The sequence below is a fragment of the Penicillium citrinum genome (assembly GCF_028827155.1).
Source record: "Penicillium citrinum strain IBT 23319 chromosome Unknown utg000008l:1.0-2707905.0:1.0-2709502.0, whole genome shotgun sequence".
Lineage (NCBI taxonomy): Eukaryota > Fungi > Ascomycota > Eurotiomycetes > Eurotiales > Aspergillaceae > Penicillium > Penicillium citrinum.
In genome coordinates, this window is record NW_026622693.1 from 186604 (window position 1) to 202767 (window position 16164).

At 45.9% G+C, this 16164-nt stretch overlaps 5 protein-coding genes across 5 annotated transcripts; all 5 read left to right on the forward strand.

Annotated features, from left to right (window-relative positions):
- Window positions 1–303: 303 nt before the first annotated feature.
- Window positions 304–1650, forward strand: N7469_008505 (uncharacterized protein; the record flags this gene model as incomplete). Its single annotated transcript, XM_056647423.1, has 3 exons — window positions 304–336; window positions 389–852; window positions 915–1650. 3 exons carry the CDS (start codon window positions 304–306, stop codon window positions 1648–1650), a joined length of 1233 nt encoding a protein of 410 aa, XP_056497188.1.
- A 718-nt stretch (window positions 1651–2368) lies between these two features.
- N7469_008506 (uncharacterized protein) lies at window positions 2369–4475 on the forward strand (the record flags this gene model as incomplete). Its single annotated transcript, XM_056647424.1, has 3 exons — window positions 2369–2390; window positions 2479–3263; window positions 3315–4475. The coding sequence occupies 3 exons, from the start codon at window positions 2369–2371 to the stop codon at window positions 4473–4475; spliced, it is 1968 nt and encodes a 655-aa protein (XP_056497189.1).
- Window positions 4476–7383: 2908 nt separating this feature from the next.
- On the forward strand, window positions 7384–10658 carry N7469_008507 (uncharacterized protein; the record flags this gene model as incomplete). The annotated part of the gene is made up of 4 exons (XM_056647425.1): window positions 7384–7665; window positions 7720–7987; window positions 8053–10205; window positions 10269–10658. The coding sequence occupies 4 exons, from the start codon at window positions 7384–7386 to the stop codon at window positions 10656–10658; spliced, it is 3093 nt and encodes a 1030-aa protein (XP_056497190.1).
- Window positions 10659–12659: 2001 nt separating this feature from the next.
- Window positions 12660–14795, forward strand: N7469_008508 (putative C6 transcription factor; the record flags this gene model as incomplete). Its single annotated transcript, XM_056647426.1, has 5 exons — window positions 12660–12686; window positions 12833–13049; window positions 13118–14389; window positions 14448–14620; window positions 14676–14795. The coding sequence occupies 5 exons, from the start codon at window positions 12660–12662 to the stop codon at window positions 14793–14795; spliced, it is 1809 nt and encodes a 602-aa protein (XP_056497191.1).
- Window positions 14796–15145: 350 nt separating this feature from the next.
- N7469_008509 (ubiquinone-binding COQ10-like protein) lies at window positions 15146–15916 on the forward strand (the record flags this gene model as incomplete). Its single annotated transcript, XM_056647427.1, has 1 exon — window positions 15146–15916. One exon carries the CDS (start codon window positions 15146–15148, stop codon window positions 15914–15916), a length of 771 nt encoding a protein of 256 aa, XP_056497192.1.
- Window positions 15917–16164: the final 248 nt, after the last annotated feature.

Below are 16164 nucleotides of genomic sequence, written 5' to 3' on the forward strand. Positions count from 1 at the left end.
TTCTATATTATTTCGGCCAACTCTAAGCTCGGGATATTCAAATCAACTCATTCAATTTTGGTCTCATTAGACAATGGCCTGAAAGTGCAGCTATAGTCAACCAGCCAATTGCTGTACTATGTATACAGCGTATGCGGGGATATCACGTGATGATATTGGTCATTTCTTCTCCAAAACGAGCGAGCAGCCACAACATCAGCAACAACAGCAAGTAGATCAGATTGAACGCAATTCGAAGGGGTTACAGGATTGAGGACACTTGGACACGTTAGAGAAGACTACTCTCGTTTACTATCCCCCAATATGGTCAAGATTGCGGATTTTGCTGTCGAGCAGGTATCTCCCCGCATTCCTCGAATGATCGACCTGGCTGATTAACGGGTTCTAGTGGATGGACAAGTATGAGCTCACAGCCAGATATAATATCGCCGAAACCTGTTGTGCCTCAATCTCGGTAGACGATCTTCGTGCACTATCTGAAGACAAGGAAACCGACCCATTGGGTCAACTCCAATCCACCAAGCTCACCTACGGATCCATCCGAGGTTCGGCTAGTTTGCGAGAAACACTATCGAATCTTTATTCGGCGAAGACACCGGCGCGTCTCCCCAAAGATAACATTTTGATCACCGCGGGTGCAATTCAGGCCAACTTTCTGGTCTTATACAGCTTGGTGGGACCCGGCGACCATGTCATCTGTCACTACCCCACGTACCAACAACTCTATTCGGTACCTGCATCTCTAGGGGCCGAGGTTAGTTTATGGAAGTCGAATGAAGCAAATGAATGGCAGCTTGATATTGAAGAGCTTAAAGGCTTGATCCGACCCAACACCAAGATGATCATTATCAAGTAAGTGGGATTCGGAAGACGGCGACTACCTGGAGCTCCCAGCTGACTCAAATTTACTTCAGCAACCCACAGAACCCAACCGGGGCTATCATCCCCCATGATACACTTAAGAGTTTAATTAACATTGCCCGCGAGACCTCGATTATCCTGTTCTCGGACGAGGTATACCGCCCGCTCTTCCATAACATTAGCCCAATGGACCCGCAATTCCCCCCATCTCTGTTATCATTTGGATATGAACACACTATTGCAACCGGATCAGTCTCGAAGGCATATAGTTTAGCTGGGCTTCGTGTTGGATGGATTGCGTCTCGGAGTCATTCTTTGATCGAAGCGTGTGCCAACTCTCGTGATTATACAACCATCTCTGTTGGGCAGATTGACGATGCTGTCGCCAGCTTTGCGCTTGCCCCGGAATGCATCCACAATCTCCTGAAGCGGAACTTGGAACTTGCCCGAACGAATCTCGCAATTCTAGAGAAGTTCATTGACTCTCACCGATGGGCGTGTGAATGGGTTAAGCCTAAAGCAGGGACCACGGCTTTCGTTCGATTTACCAAAATGGGAAAGCCGATCAATGATGTCGTCTTTTGTGAGACTCTGCAAGAAAAGAGCGGCGTGATGTTTGTACCAGGCAGTCGCTGCTTCGGCGGAGGCGAGGAGTTTCAGGGATATGTCCGCATTGGATATGTATGTGAGACTGAGGTGTTGGAGAAAGGTTTGGAGGCTCTTCGTACTTTCATGGAGGATGAGTATGAGGATGTACCCTCGCTCAAGAAGACAAAGTCAGCACAATAAAAAGATACTACCTGGTTTATTGGAATTGAATATCAACTGCTACAGTGCGCCATGATTGCAGTATATTGTTCGAGCCATGTGAAGTAGTTTTCTAGCACTGGTACTTTGAACAAGATCCACAGGCAGTGAACTTGATACTAGTAAATCTACAGCCATTCCAAATAATTTCATCATCTCACGTCATCTTGATATTATATAGCAGCGTCTGGTCATAATTAATCATAAAAATTCATAAATAGCTTGCATGTACTGCCACCGGAATGGTAAACTCACGACCTGTGCTAATCGTTCTGGATTATGTTACTAATAACTAATAGGCCACATCCTATTATATTTTAACCAAGGGAGAATTGATTGATTATTAGTCGGGGAAACTAATACTTTAACCGGAGAAAAACTACAATATTTACTACAGTACAGTATACAGATACATAGATCACTCGGAATGTATTTATTTGCTTCAAACTTTCTCATTCTCCACTGTGGAGTGCCACCGGAATGCGGCAGCCGAACCTCGGCATTGCCCCCATTTCACCTGCGCATCTCACCTCTCCCTTTCAACTTGACTCCCTCCACTCCACTTCTCTTCTCTTCTCTTCTTTCTTATATATATACTTTGACGGGTCACCGAGCGCTATCACCACTAGCATGATCCTGTGATTTATCACTCAATCCAATTCATTACGTACTCCATTGCCTCCGCTATATTCGTACAGCCATGCCGCTCCCTCTGCTGCCTGGTGAGCTTATTCCCCATTCTCACCAAAATGATGGCTATACCATAGTCTATTATATCCATGGCCTTGCTAATCATCTCAATTATTTCAGAGCTTCCATTGAAGGTCGCCCTGCCGGCGGCTGCGGCTGCCGCGGCCTACCTAAATGCCCGATGGGGCATCTCCCACGATATCGGACTGATCACATCGGGGCTAAAAGTGGCCCTCAAAGTACGATTCGCCGAACGTGATGACCGTTTGAACCTCTTCTATGCACTCGAAGGCCGTGCCCTTTCCCCCGCCACTGCAGACCATGACTTCGTTGTATACAATGGTCGCACCTGGTCCTACCGAGAAACATACCTGATGGCCCTCCGCTATGGTGCTTGGTTTAAGAATGTCCACGATGTCCGTCCGAAGGACGTCGTCGCAATGGACTTCATGAACTCTTCAACATTTATCTTTATGGTCCTTGGCCTGTGGAGTATCGGTGCTGTCCCTGCCTTCATCAACTACAACCTGACTGGCAAACCCTTGATTCACTCCGTGCGCGTCTCGACCGCCAAGCTACTAATCGTCGACGAAGAGGTTCGAAACTGCTTCCCGCCAGAGCAATTAGAAATCTTAACCTCATCGAGCTTTCGTGATGGTAAGGGCCCTGTTGATGTTGTCTTCCACACTCCCGAGGTCGAGGCCCAGGTTCTAGAAATGGAACCTACGCGTGAAGACGACAAGGTTCGTGCTGGTGTGACGCAGCGCGATATGGCTCTTTTGATCTACACCAGTGGGACCACAGGTCTCCCCAAGGCCGCCATCGTTAGTTGGAAGAAATGTTGGGCTGGTAGTTTATTCATAAGCAATTGGTTGAAAATCGGTCCCTCGGATCGTTTCTTTACGGTAAGCCCTGACGGTCCGTCTCACGCAAGGACATCCTACTGACCTTCTTAGTGCATGCCTCTCTATCATTCCTCAGCATGTATACTGGGATTCATCACTTGTCTATACAGTGGCTCCACCCTGGTGATTGGTCATAAATTCTCTGCGCGTACCTTTATGAAAGAAGCCCGTGAGAATGGCGCAACTATCATCCAGTATGTCGGTGAGACGCTTCGCTACATCATGGCTGTTGCACCCGAGAAAGACTCGGTTACTGGGGAGGACCTTGATAAGAAGCATAGTATTCGGGTTGCTTTCGGCAACGGTCTGCGGCCCGATATTTGGAATAAATTTAAGGAGCGCTTCAACATCCCTACCATCGCTGAGTTCTATTCAGCTACCGAGGGCACTTCTGGCTCGTGGAACAACTCTTCCAATGACTTCTCCGCGGGAGCAATTGGCCGTAATGGTGCATTGGGTAATATCATCCTTGGGCGCGGAACGGCAATTGTGGACGTCGACCACGAGACGCAGGAACCTTGGCGTGATCCAAAGACTGGCCTTTGCAAGAAGATGCCTCGTGGCGAACCCGGTGAACTACTTTATGCTATCGATGCTACTGACCCTCAAGCCAATTTCCAGGGGTATTTCCGGAATAACAAGGCGACTGAGAGCAAGATTGTGCGTGATGTATTGAAGAAGGGCGACGCATACTTCCGAACGGGTGATATGGTGCGATGGGATAAAGATGGTCGTTGGTTTTTCTCCGATCGACTGGGTGATACATTCCGCTGGAAGAGTGAGAATGTGTCTACCAACGAGGTTTCCGAAGTTCTCGGCTCTCACCCTGAGGTTCATGAAGCTAATGTATACGGCGTGACCTTGCCCAACCATGACGGACGCGCTGGGTGTGCTGCTATCGTTCTCAACCAACAGCTGGCCAGTGGTAACACTACCACTGCCCTGGAGCCCTCTCGTGGCTTGTTGGATAGTCTCGCAGCACATACCTTGCAGAACTTGCCACGCTTTGCGGCGCCTATTTTTATCCGTATCACACCTCAAACGCAGTCCACTGGCAACAATAAGCAACAAAAGCATGTACTTCGCAGTGAGGGCGTTGATCCCTCGTTGGTCTCGAAGAGTGACCGTGTGTACTGGTTACAGGGCGACACCTACGTACCATTTGAACAGAAGAATTGGACTCGACTTACAGGTGGACAAGTTCGTCTGTAAAGTTGACTCTGGTATTTGAACTGCTCATATTTACTCTTCCCTACTTATATCTGCTTATTCATGCTTGATCCCCTCTTGATGTTACTGTTGCCCATATATAGATACCCCCACTGTCCTTGAGATCCAATGAACAAGTCCTGTATTTACCATCAACTAGAATGTCATCCTATATATATCATTCTATTTCTGGAAGTGCTTCACTGTAGCAGTAAAATAATCTAGTCGTAGTGCCGGTGGTCCAGTGGTTAGATTAATTGTCCAAGTCTTGAGGAGTCGCAGATTCGAATCCAGTAACCACCGCATTGACCACGACGGAGAAATATTTTCCTATTATGAAATATATACCTAGTAGGTACTGTGTTTGATGATTTAGATTGCTATTTTTTTTGACATTCTCGTTACCTGTAGACTTCCTGGGGTTTTATTCATGTTTCCCTCAGCAAACTACAACAGACGCTGACAGACAGCGCTCTACAAATCTACAACGACTGGTGTAGTAGCATGATGATATCACTATGAATAGTACTATATGTGAAGCATCCCTCTAAGTTTGCAGTAGCAGACTTGCTAGCTGTAGATGGCCCATTGATTGGTTCAGCCAGTTCTTGGTCAGGAAATCTCGTAGTAGACTCAAGAAAGCGATAGATGGATTTCCCGAACCATGTCGACCATAACCTACTAATTTAAATGAATCTATCAGTCTCAGATGAAGAGATATGACAGAAAATAACTTCAGATCTCTCGTTTTTGAACTAGGTGGGTCCGATATTTTGGTAACCTGCCAGCGTGGCTCGGTTGGTTCGAGGCAGTACCCTGGAGGTACCGTCCACCTACATAGTAGGGGGAATGGTACCTTTTGGGGGTCCTCGAGGTAACAGGTTCGATTCCAGCAAACGCCGCTCTAACTGGGTTGACGAGGCGTGCAATCACCCGCCAGCGATTTGAAACTAGGCTACGCTTGAAGGGGCCCTTCGGTGGGAGACAGAAATGAACCCTCCCCAGCGAGCGATACGCGCCAGAAAACGATTCTTGAGGCCTTAGCTCTAGAGCACAATTTTCTTTTTGACATTTTTTTTTACTTTACTTTACTTGACTTTACTTTCCCTACTCTTTTTCCTTTTTTTTCTCACTTTTTGTTCTCTTGATTTATTCAAGTCACTTTTAGATATTAAATGAAGCTGTCTACCCCACAACTCCACATGGCTCACTTAAGCTTAACTGGGATATTTTTAGTAACATCCACCAACCGGTGGAGGTCGAGCGAGATAATTTGAAAATTTCAACATTCTAGTGCACTTATATATGTTCTACAAGACGATGTTTTCGATTTCTTTCATTTTGAACAATTTGCGACCGAATTTTTTGGGATATTCTGCACCTATAGTAGTGCTCTGTAGTAACCGCTGGCCGAATATTCCAACATGCGCTACTATGAGCCACACTGCCGCAGAATATTCATCTTGAATATTTTCTGAGTCCCTGTACATAGTATATCCTCAATAATTACAAAGGATGAGCTTAACACGATGACCTCCTATTAATCTATGATGCTGGTTACTAGCATATTTACTAGCAGCGACCTACTACAAGAAAAGGAAAAGAAGAAAAATGCAAAGAGATATTAGATAGTCCCCTACTGCATGTACAAAGACCGCGGGGAGGTATTTCGGGAAGCGTGAAGAAACTCGCTAGCCTAAGTTACTGATGGGTGTGCGGTAATAATACCTCACCACAGTTAGCATTCATTGAAGATCTCGGCGAGTGCCTATCTGGCGTGACGTGGTGTTCGCAGATCCCTTTAGTGTTCGAGTTGTACTAGTATTAGTACAGCTGGCGGGGAATATGCCGTGCGACGTGGACTTCATGCCCGATGTGATAATTAGTCAGTGCTAGTACTCCGTACACTTTGTACCTACAAAGTAACTCTATGTACGGAGTAGATCATCCTGGAACTCCATCTCGGGCCACTTATACCAGATAGCCACGGGAGATTCATCCATGGATAGATAGCCTTCTTAAAAATCTCCGAGTCACTCATGAAAGCACCTGCTTTCATTGTGCGACTTTCAATGAACTGCTATGCCCGCTAATAGAGAAGGGGAAGACTATTGCTTCTACCTACCACTGGCATTTGATTGGCAAAAAGCCTTCAAGCTTGTACCAAATACTACATACTACACTTGATACAAAAGGATAGGATATGTGTGCAATCAATTCAGCTACGCCAACTTGAATATACGACTTGCGGACAGACAGCTAACTAGTCGATATGTGTTCGCGGGGTTGTAGATCTACACGAGCCCCTCAAGCTGTTCATGCAAGTTTGTGGTAAAAGGATTTCTGTACCTCATGAGCCAGATGATTGTACAACACGCCCCACCGGACCTTCGAAGGCTGGAACTGACCGCTACTTGTGCGCTACTGCGGATCATCGGCAGTTTTACCTCAAGAAATATTCAGTTCTCAAATTATTTGAGATGCGAAACTATGTCATATCCAAACATGGCAATCAACTCCCAATCTAATTTGGTGTGTTGCATATGCACCCAGGGAAAGTTTCTCGTCCTATAATGCATACGAGCCCATTTGCAGATGGGATGCTTGACGTATCATATCATCCATCTCGTGGGGACTAAGATCCACAAGCTATCGAATTCTGGGAAAATCCCAATTTCAACTGCTCAATCATCCTGCAAAAGGTTCCTGTTGTGTAACATCGGCTGCATTCTAGCTCTGGAATTTGCAGATGGTCCCAGTCACACGTGCTAGCTTGAGTCGAGCTATGAATTCATGATGAAGATCATAAGTGTGAACAAGCGGGGAGAACGGAGCTCGAAAAGACATATAAACCCTCATCATCCGACTGAGGGGGTGCGGTCGTCATCGTTTCACAGAATCCTTTTTCAAAATGGGATTAACAGAGATTGAACGTACACCCTTGCGAATCATAGATTCAATCGCTGCCAATAATCCCGACACACTCTATTGCATTCATCCTGTGTCCAACGATATTTCTGAAGGATGGGTCAATGTTAATTTCAAGGCCCTCGTGAATGCAATTAATCGAACGGCAGTATGGATTCAGGAAAATGTTACATCGTCAACTGAGCCAGAGACAATCGCATATGTCGGTGCCAACGACATTCGTTATGTAGCATTTATCTTTGCTTGCATGAGACTGAGGCATACTGTAAGAAGCACTGATTCTCTTTATGAAATATTCACCCGCTCAAGACATCATTAGGCGCTTCTTCTCTCTACAAGAAATTCCGAACAGGCTTCACGGCATATTTTGACCGCAACAAAATCCACCAAGATTGTGTACAGTTCGGAGAGAAACAGACAAATCGAAGAGTTGAATGGAGCAGATGCTTCCTTGAAGACTGTACAGCTTCCAGGATTGTGGGAGTTATTTGATCGCGACGGAGAATCCCCTGCGCCTGTGGTGAACGAGCCAGTCGAAGATGCAGAAGATCGCGTGGCAATTTACATCCATAGTTCTGGAACAACAGGTCTGTCACACGTATCGTCACACATTCAGGAAATTTACTATACTAACGCTAGTTCCATCTTATAGGAATGCCCAAGCCAGTACCGATGACAAATGGCTACCTGATGACAATAGAACATATTGGTGCTATGCCGGTCCCAGAAGGAAGACTCACTAGTTTGTCTCCTGGGAGTGGCCCGGGAAATTTACACTTCACTATGAGCCCGTTCTTCCACTTGATGGGTATCCTGACTATTATCATACCCATCTCATACCATTGCCCCTTCGTTCTGGGCCCGGAGAGACCGCTCACAGATGAATTGTTTAGCCAAATTGTCAAGGAGACTGAGCCCAAAATAGGCATCATTGCTTCATCTCTTATAGAGGACCTGTGCAAATCCGAGCTCGGGTTCAAGAGTCTATGCACGTTTGACTATCTTACCTTTGGCGGCTCACCATTGGCCAAGCATGTAGGAGATCGTCTCGCAGAGGAAGTGCCCATCCAGTCGGTTCTTGGAACCAGTGAATGCAGCATCTTTCCAGCTCTTCGCTCGCAAAACAAAGAAGACTGGTCTTACCTCGAGTTCAACCCCAATGCCGGACTTGAAATGCATGACGTTGGTGAGGGATTATACGAGCTCGTCGTTCAAAGAGGAGACAGTCGCAAGGCTAAGGCCGTTTTCCACACATATCCAGACAAGACAGAGTACCGAACTGGTGACCTATTCTCTTCTCACCCCGTCAAAAATGGATTGTGGCTTTATGCCGGTCGTCAAGACGATCTCATTGTCCTCAGCAACGGAGAGAAGTTCAATCCCACTTCAATGGAGGAGACTATTGCCAGTCACCCTCTCGTGAATCATGTTTTGGTGGTTGGACAAGGACGTTTCCAGACTGCTGCTGTTATTGAGCCCAGCTGGTCTGTATGGAGTGGAGAGCCAAATTCGTTGATTGACGAAATTTGGCCTTTAGCGGCGCAGGCCAATGGAGCAGCCCCTGCTTATGCGCAATTGATGAAAGAGCGTGTCGCAATTGCATCACAGTCAAAGCCATTCCCATTGACGCCCAAGGGTACTGTCAAGCGACGGGTTGCTACAAATGACTATGCAGCAGAGATTGACGCCCTCTATGAAGCTGGAGATCAGATCAATGTGGATCAGATTCCCAAAGATGCTTCCCAGTCAGATGTTGCAACCTACATAACTCAGGTCCTATCAGATATTTTGGGCACACCGACGGTTGATTCGAACGCTGATATCTTTGCTCTGGGAGTTGACTCTCTGCAAACTCTTCGTTTGGGTCAAATCCTCCAGGCATCTCTGAAATCTGCTCGGCCAGATTTAGAGGCAGCCTTTGGAAATTCACAGCTTTACTCTCGTCCAACTGTTGATCAACTTACTGGTTATGTATACGACCTTCTTCAAGGAAAAGACTCTGGTCCAGCAGAAGAGGTAATGGAAAGTGACGAGGATCGCGAGGCTCGAATTGCCGGACTTGTTGGGAAATACTCTGACGATATCGGCGAAAGTCACTGTGTTATTCTTACTGGCTCGACCGGCTCTCTAGGAGCGTACCTTTTGCACGAACTTCTTCGTGACTTGAGCGTTTCCAAGATCTATTGCCTCAATCGTTCTGATGATGCAGCTCCAAGGCAGCTCCAGAGTCTGCGCGAGAAGGGTCTAGTAGGATTCAACAAGTTCCCACGCCGAGTTGAATTCCTGCAGGCAAAGTTCGGTGATGAAAGACTCGGACTTGACGAGATAAAATATGAAGAGCTTCTGGAAAGCGTTGATACTATCATTCATAATGCCTGGAAGGTCAACTTCAACCACCGAGTCGAGGCTTTCGAGCAACCTCATATTGAGGGGGTGCGCCGTCTGGTTGACTTCAGCATTGCTAGTGAAAAACGAGCTCATATCCATTTTATCTCATCAATTTCCACCATTGAGGGTTACAACCAAGGGCCCTCTATCCCTGAAATCATCTTCACCGACCCTAGCTCAGTTCTTCGCCAGGGCTACGGAGAATCAAAGCATGTTTCCGAGCGCATTTGTGCGGCAGCCTCAGCCAAGTGTGGTGTCCCAACTAGCATTCACCGAGTTGGTCAGATTGGAGGTCCAACAACGGAGAAAGGAGTTTGGAATAAGCAAGAATGGGTGCCAGCTTTAGTCGCGACTTCAAAGACCATCAAGCAAATCCCGAGCTCGCTTGGATCAGTTTCCGTGCAATGGGTTCCAGTGGTACGTTGATAAAATTTATCATCAGACTTCCTTTAAGAATCGATCTAACAGAGCTCACTCCAGGATATTACGGCCAAAGTCATCACAGATATCGTTCGCACGCGACGAACTACCCAAGAAGAAGAAGAATGCGCAGCGTTCCACATAGTCAATCCCAAGAAGGCTGAATGGGAGTCGTTGATCCCCGCCGTCACGAAATACTTCGATGTCGAGGTGGTCGATGTTCACGCATGGGTGAAGACTCTCGAGGGCTTCAGTAATCCCACGGAAAGCGATCTCAAGGACAAGCCTGCTCTGAAAATCCTCGACTTTTTCAAGGCCATTACGTATAGTGATGAAGCTGGTCCTTCTACTGAGACAACCAAGACTGAAATTGCCAGTAAGACCTTGAGGAACTTGAAGGAGATTGATGCGCCGCTGTTTGAGAATTGGATGAAACAGTGGGATTTCTGAGAAACTTGCAAATGGAGTAGTTTAGAACTTTTTTTTCATATCAAGCGAGTCTTTATTATAACCCCACTACTATATCTCCAGTCTCAAGTCTAACTTGCAAATTATACGAGTGAGGTAAATAAGGTAGCGCTTTTCAGCAAACTTGAGCATAACATGAAGATCGGAAATGTAGTTCGTCTGATAGTATGGGTTGAGTGTGCTGTTCTTCCATTGGATTACATTCCCAACCATCAACGATCAGGCATAAAAAACAGTTCAAGTGTCTCTCATTGGCAAATGCCTGTTGTCGCCTTCGGTACTTTCTATGATAAAGTCAGCCTATTGTCTTTCAGTAATGAAGAACCTACGACTTGCCATGCAGAATTGGCTACGACAGATACCCATACTTCCATCTGGCAAGCAGGCACTTCCAGTTGCTATCTGCTGAAAATTAGCTCATGCTAAATAATCCATCTTGGCTGGTTTGACATAATATCTTACTGCTGGTCTTCTTTCTTCGTTCATGACTGGCACAGCGAGGACCAGGCTGGAAAGAGTGAGGATCATGAGCAAGGACAAATGCATTACAACAAGATATTGAAGATAGCAATGCGTAAATTTCATTGACTTTAGGCCTTCAGTGAAAGCTGGCTGTCGTTCCAAATATCATACATCTGCCAGGGTGTTCTATTCGTATATTCATTCCTTTCTACACAATTCCGATACCGGTACTCTTACTAGCTTTTGCAGTGGTTTATGTTCGATTGGAAACCAATGGTTAAGAAATCAGACTGGACACTGTCCTGGGCTGGTATTCAATAAAAGACATTTCGTTTGACTTCTGACTTATTCCACACACAATATACTATATTGTTTTCAAACTAGGCCAAAGGTCTTTGAAAACAATATAAAGTTATGAAAGAGTTCACGAGTCCTCCAGACATTTTCTTGCTGTATACATATATCAGTTAATTTACAACCCGTTCTCTAGTTTTGGTGCAAGGTGTCTATATCATGGCGGATTGTATTGTCTTCCAGGACAGTAGTCTACTAGTTAGTTGACTACTGTCCTTGTGCAATGTAGTGCACGGAGAGCAACTCTCCATGATATAAGCGTGATATACCCAGAAACTAGATAGTCGATGGCTTGTAAATAGACCGACATCCTTCCTGTAGACATCTAACTAAACACCAACCTTGGTATTACGTTGAAACGTTTAGTAGTAGAGTGTACCAACTTTAAAAGTGTTCCTGCGTCCGGATTAAATTCAAATTCTAACTCCGACACCAGCCTTATTCTCGAATTTTGATTTACTATAGAATGCCTTTATTTACAGGAATCTCACGTCGTTGTCCTTCCCCATTCGCCTTTATCTTTTCATCCTTTCTCATCCCCCTTCGGAGTTAAACGAGTTAATCCTGCGGGATTCCGAACCGCCAACTTTCCCCCCTTCAATTTTCCCTCTCCAACCCCACCATCCTACCTCTCTTCATCCTGTGACTCATGTAAAAGGGAAAAGCCGATACCCAATTGAATTTGGTTTTTTTTATTAGCCGACTAGAACCCCTCGATGTCCGATTTGACCAACAATCCGGATCCGCTGAGTGGAGAGGGTCCGAAGAAGAGAACGCGGGTCCAATATTCATGTACCGCGTGCAGATATCGCAAGTAGGTTTGACAAGCAAAGAGCGCCACATTCCAAGAGCGAACATCTAATAATCCGTCATGCAGATTGAAATGTGATCGTGTATATCCCTGCACTAACTGTAATAAACGCGGTGATGGTGCAGGATGTACATTTGTCGGTCGTGGTCCGCGGGGCAAATCACAGCGTGGACAGGCTAGTCCAACGTTGGTCCAGGACCGGTTGCAGCATTTGGAGAATCTGGTGATGTCTCTAGCTCAAAAACAGAAGATTGGGCATGAGCAGTCTTTCGACCAAATTTCTGATTTTAATGACGTCCCGCAAGCTGCCGATGCTAACGGAACTAATTTTCAAACTCCGACATCGTTGACTAGCAATGGAACGCAACCCTCTCGCGATACAGGTACGCTGGTCGTGAATGACGAGGGAACGAGCTATTTTGAAAGTGTAGATTGGCGAGCTATTCTAAATGAGGTCAGTCTTTGTTCTATCTTAGCTCTACAAGTTATCATTGTTGTCAAATTATTAATTGACTGGCTCGCCTTGCAGATCCATGGAGTCAAAGACTCCATCGACTATTATGTGGATGAGGAAACGGATGATGAAAGGACAGAGGAAGACCGAGACGAGGATTCCTTTTCCCCAAACTTGCTGCTTGGAATGAGTCGCCCGGTTACCAAAGAGGAGCTGCTCAGTGATATACCATCACGCGAAATCACAGATCGACTGGTATCTCGATTCTTGAAAACCACAGAACCTTCATTGAGTAAGTGGCTGTCTGATGAAGCAATATTTCTCAGCTACGTTTCGGTAATCGTAATCTAACGTTGACAGTCATCGTGCACATATCAACTTTCCGAAAAGAATATGAGCTTTTCTGGAAATCTCCTCAAGAAACATCTTTCACGTGGATTGCCTACATCTATGCTATCTTAACCCTTGCGGTATCTCACTATCATCGCAGTGAGGAAGTTTTGCCCTTGAACACGGTGGATCCAGCAACGGCCTGGAATGTTTTTAGAAAGAGATCCGCTCAAGCCCTGGTACAAGCGAAATACCTTGCGCCGGGTAAGTATAAGGCAGAGGCTCTCTTCCTTTACAGTCTTTCCGAGTTCTACCGTAATCAAGATGCTCAGTTTGGTGTTTCATATCTATTTGGAACTCTGATCCGTTTGGCCATGCGCATGGGATACCACCGCGATCCTAGTCATTACCCCAGTATATCAGCCTTCGATGGCGAGATGCGTCGTCGTCTTTGGGCTCTCATGTGCCAACTTGACATCCTCATCTCATATCAGGTCGGACTTCCACGGACTATTCAGCCTTGGCAATATGACACAGAGCTGCCGTCGAATATCCATGACACCGACTTTGACGAAAATACGGTTCAATTGCCACCTTCACGGCCATTTACTGAACGGACAGCATGCGGTTATACTATCGGGAAATCACGTATAATGAAATGCTTTGGACAGATTACCGACTTGGCATACTCACGAGAGGAAGTATCTTATGAAGAGATCTTAAGCATTGATCGACGACTTGAGGAGGCCCATGATCTACTACCCCCCTTCCTCAAATATCAGCCTCTCAATCAGTGCCTAGCAGAGCCCACAGAGCTCCTTATGAGGAGGTATACCTTGGAACTACTCTATCAAAAAGCTCGTGTCGTGATGCACCGTCGGTATATGGCGAAAATGGATCCAAAGTATACGTATTCACGCAATGCTTGTTTAAATGCGGCCCGCAGGACTCTGCAACACCACTCCGATGTTTACCAAGAATCTCTCCCGGGTGGCCAACTCTATGCTGAGAGGTTCTTCATGAACTCCTTCCAGAATACTGACTTTATGCTTTCAGCTATGATCTTGTGTCTAGAACTTTCGCAAGAGACCGAACGCGATCGAACTCAAATGAGTCCACAGGAACGAGATGACCTACTTCAACTTCTAGAAACGACATACAAGATATTCAGGGAAGGCCGTCATCGGTCCAGCGATACACATCGGGGATATGTGGCGTTGAGAATCATGCTTGGCCGCGTTAGAGGAAGCCCTGTTCAGAGCGGCAGCTCAATGTCGGATGAACAAATTGTGCAAGTGGATAGTAAGTCAATTATTTTATTCATATCTTCATATCCAACCGAGACTAACTTGGTACGCAGATCAATTGACATTCCAACCGGAGCCTCCTTCAATCGATCCGCAGCAATATCAGATGTATACATCGAGCAACGGGGACCTGCAGACTGCCGCCTATGCCTCCGGCGAAGCGCCGTCTCTCTCATCACTCGGTCTGATTGAAGATATGCTCAGTACACCTGACCAAATGGACTGGGTAAGTGATATCTCTCGAGCACTTTCGTTCTACATATTCAACTAACCTCTCTCAGCGGTTGTATGACAGTAGGATATCTGGTTTTGGACCATCAGACCAAGAGATTCTTTGGGCACCAGATATCAGCGGAATGCCCTTGCTCGACGATTCTGTACCATATTCGTCTGATATTTAGTTATGTAAAATCAAAAGAACCTTCTTTATCTAGTTGACTGAATAGCATTTAGTTACTACCGGTGTCAACGTAGCAGAATAGTTCATAAATGGCAACATTTGGAAATCTGATTGATATGTAATCTATTACGGATATATCCTAATATATCACCTCAATCTCTGTACCCAATTGGCTATTGATAATAATAAATACATCTACTTGATGTATAAGTATAATATACTTTTACAAGTGTATATGGCTGTGTGGCTCCAGGCTGAGCTTGCCGCTATCTCCGAAAAATCAACCGAAAACCTCAGCTTTTCCCTTCAACCAACTCCCTCCACAAGCTCATTCCGCCAGAACCACCTCCAATGCGACCAGCCCGCAGTCTGGATCGCAAGATCCTCTCCTTTAAGCCCAGATACTCTGGCCTATTACACCAGCACCAATCTGTGCGAGCAATCAGCACGATACAAGGCACCGCGCACTCATCACGCCCATTACAACAATCATGCATACCGCAAACAAGTCGCCGCGCCTTTGGTCTCCCTTCTCTCTCCTCCTTTCTCCCATCGTCACCAAACAGCAATGGAAATAATAATTCACCCAAGCGCGTCCTCACAGCCACACGCACTCTCCCTTACGCCCCACCGCTCCTCTTCAAAGTGATATCATCCGTCGAATCCTACTCGCAATTCCTACCATTCCTCACAGCATCGACAGTCACATCTCGCGATCCAAACACAGGACTTCCAACCCAGGCATTCTTGACCGTGGGATATGGCCCACTCAGCGAGACTTTTACTTCACGCGTGGACTGCGATCCCGCTAAATTGACCGTCGAGGCGCGGAGCGGAGCGAAATATGGGCAGGAAAAGAATGAAGGACAGGGTGGAATCAGCAGTTTCTTCCCTGGTGCAACGGAGGGAATTTTCGAATATCTCTCTACACGCTGGGAATTGGTTCCTCTTTCCAGTGCGGATGCGAAAGGTGGACCTCAGACTAAGGTCAATTTGGAGGTTCGGTTTGAATTTCGCAGTCAAATGCATGCCACGGTCATGAGTGCTGTAGAGGGGCAAATGGCTGGGGTGATGATTGAGGCTTTTGAGAAGCGAATTCATGAAATGCATGGTAGAAACTAGTGCTGTATAGACAGAGGGCTACCTGGATTCATCCTGAATGTCCAGGTAGTACTACTGAGCACTGTGTAGTGATATATAAAGCGGGACATAGAATTGTGTATACTAGCATCATAAACATAGAATTACAGACACGGGCTTTGCAAAGATATTCTCTATCAAAGTTGGGGAATTTCACTGTACAAGCGTAGAGTTCGAAGAACAGGGAAAAGAATATAATGTGTATAGTACAGATTTATCTAAACAAACAA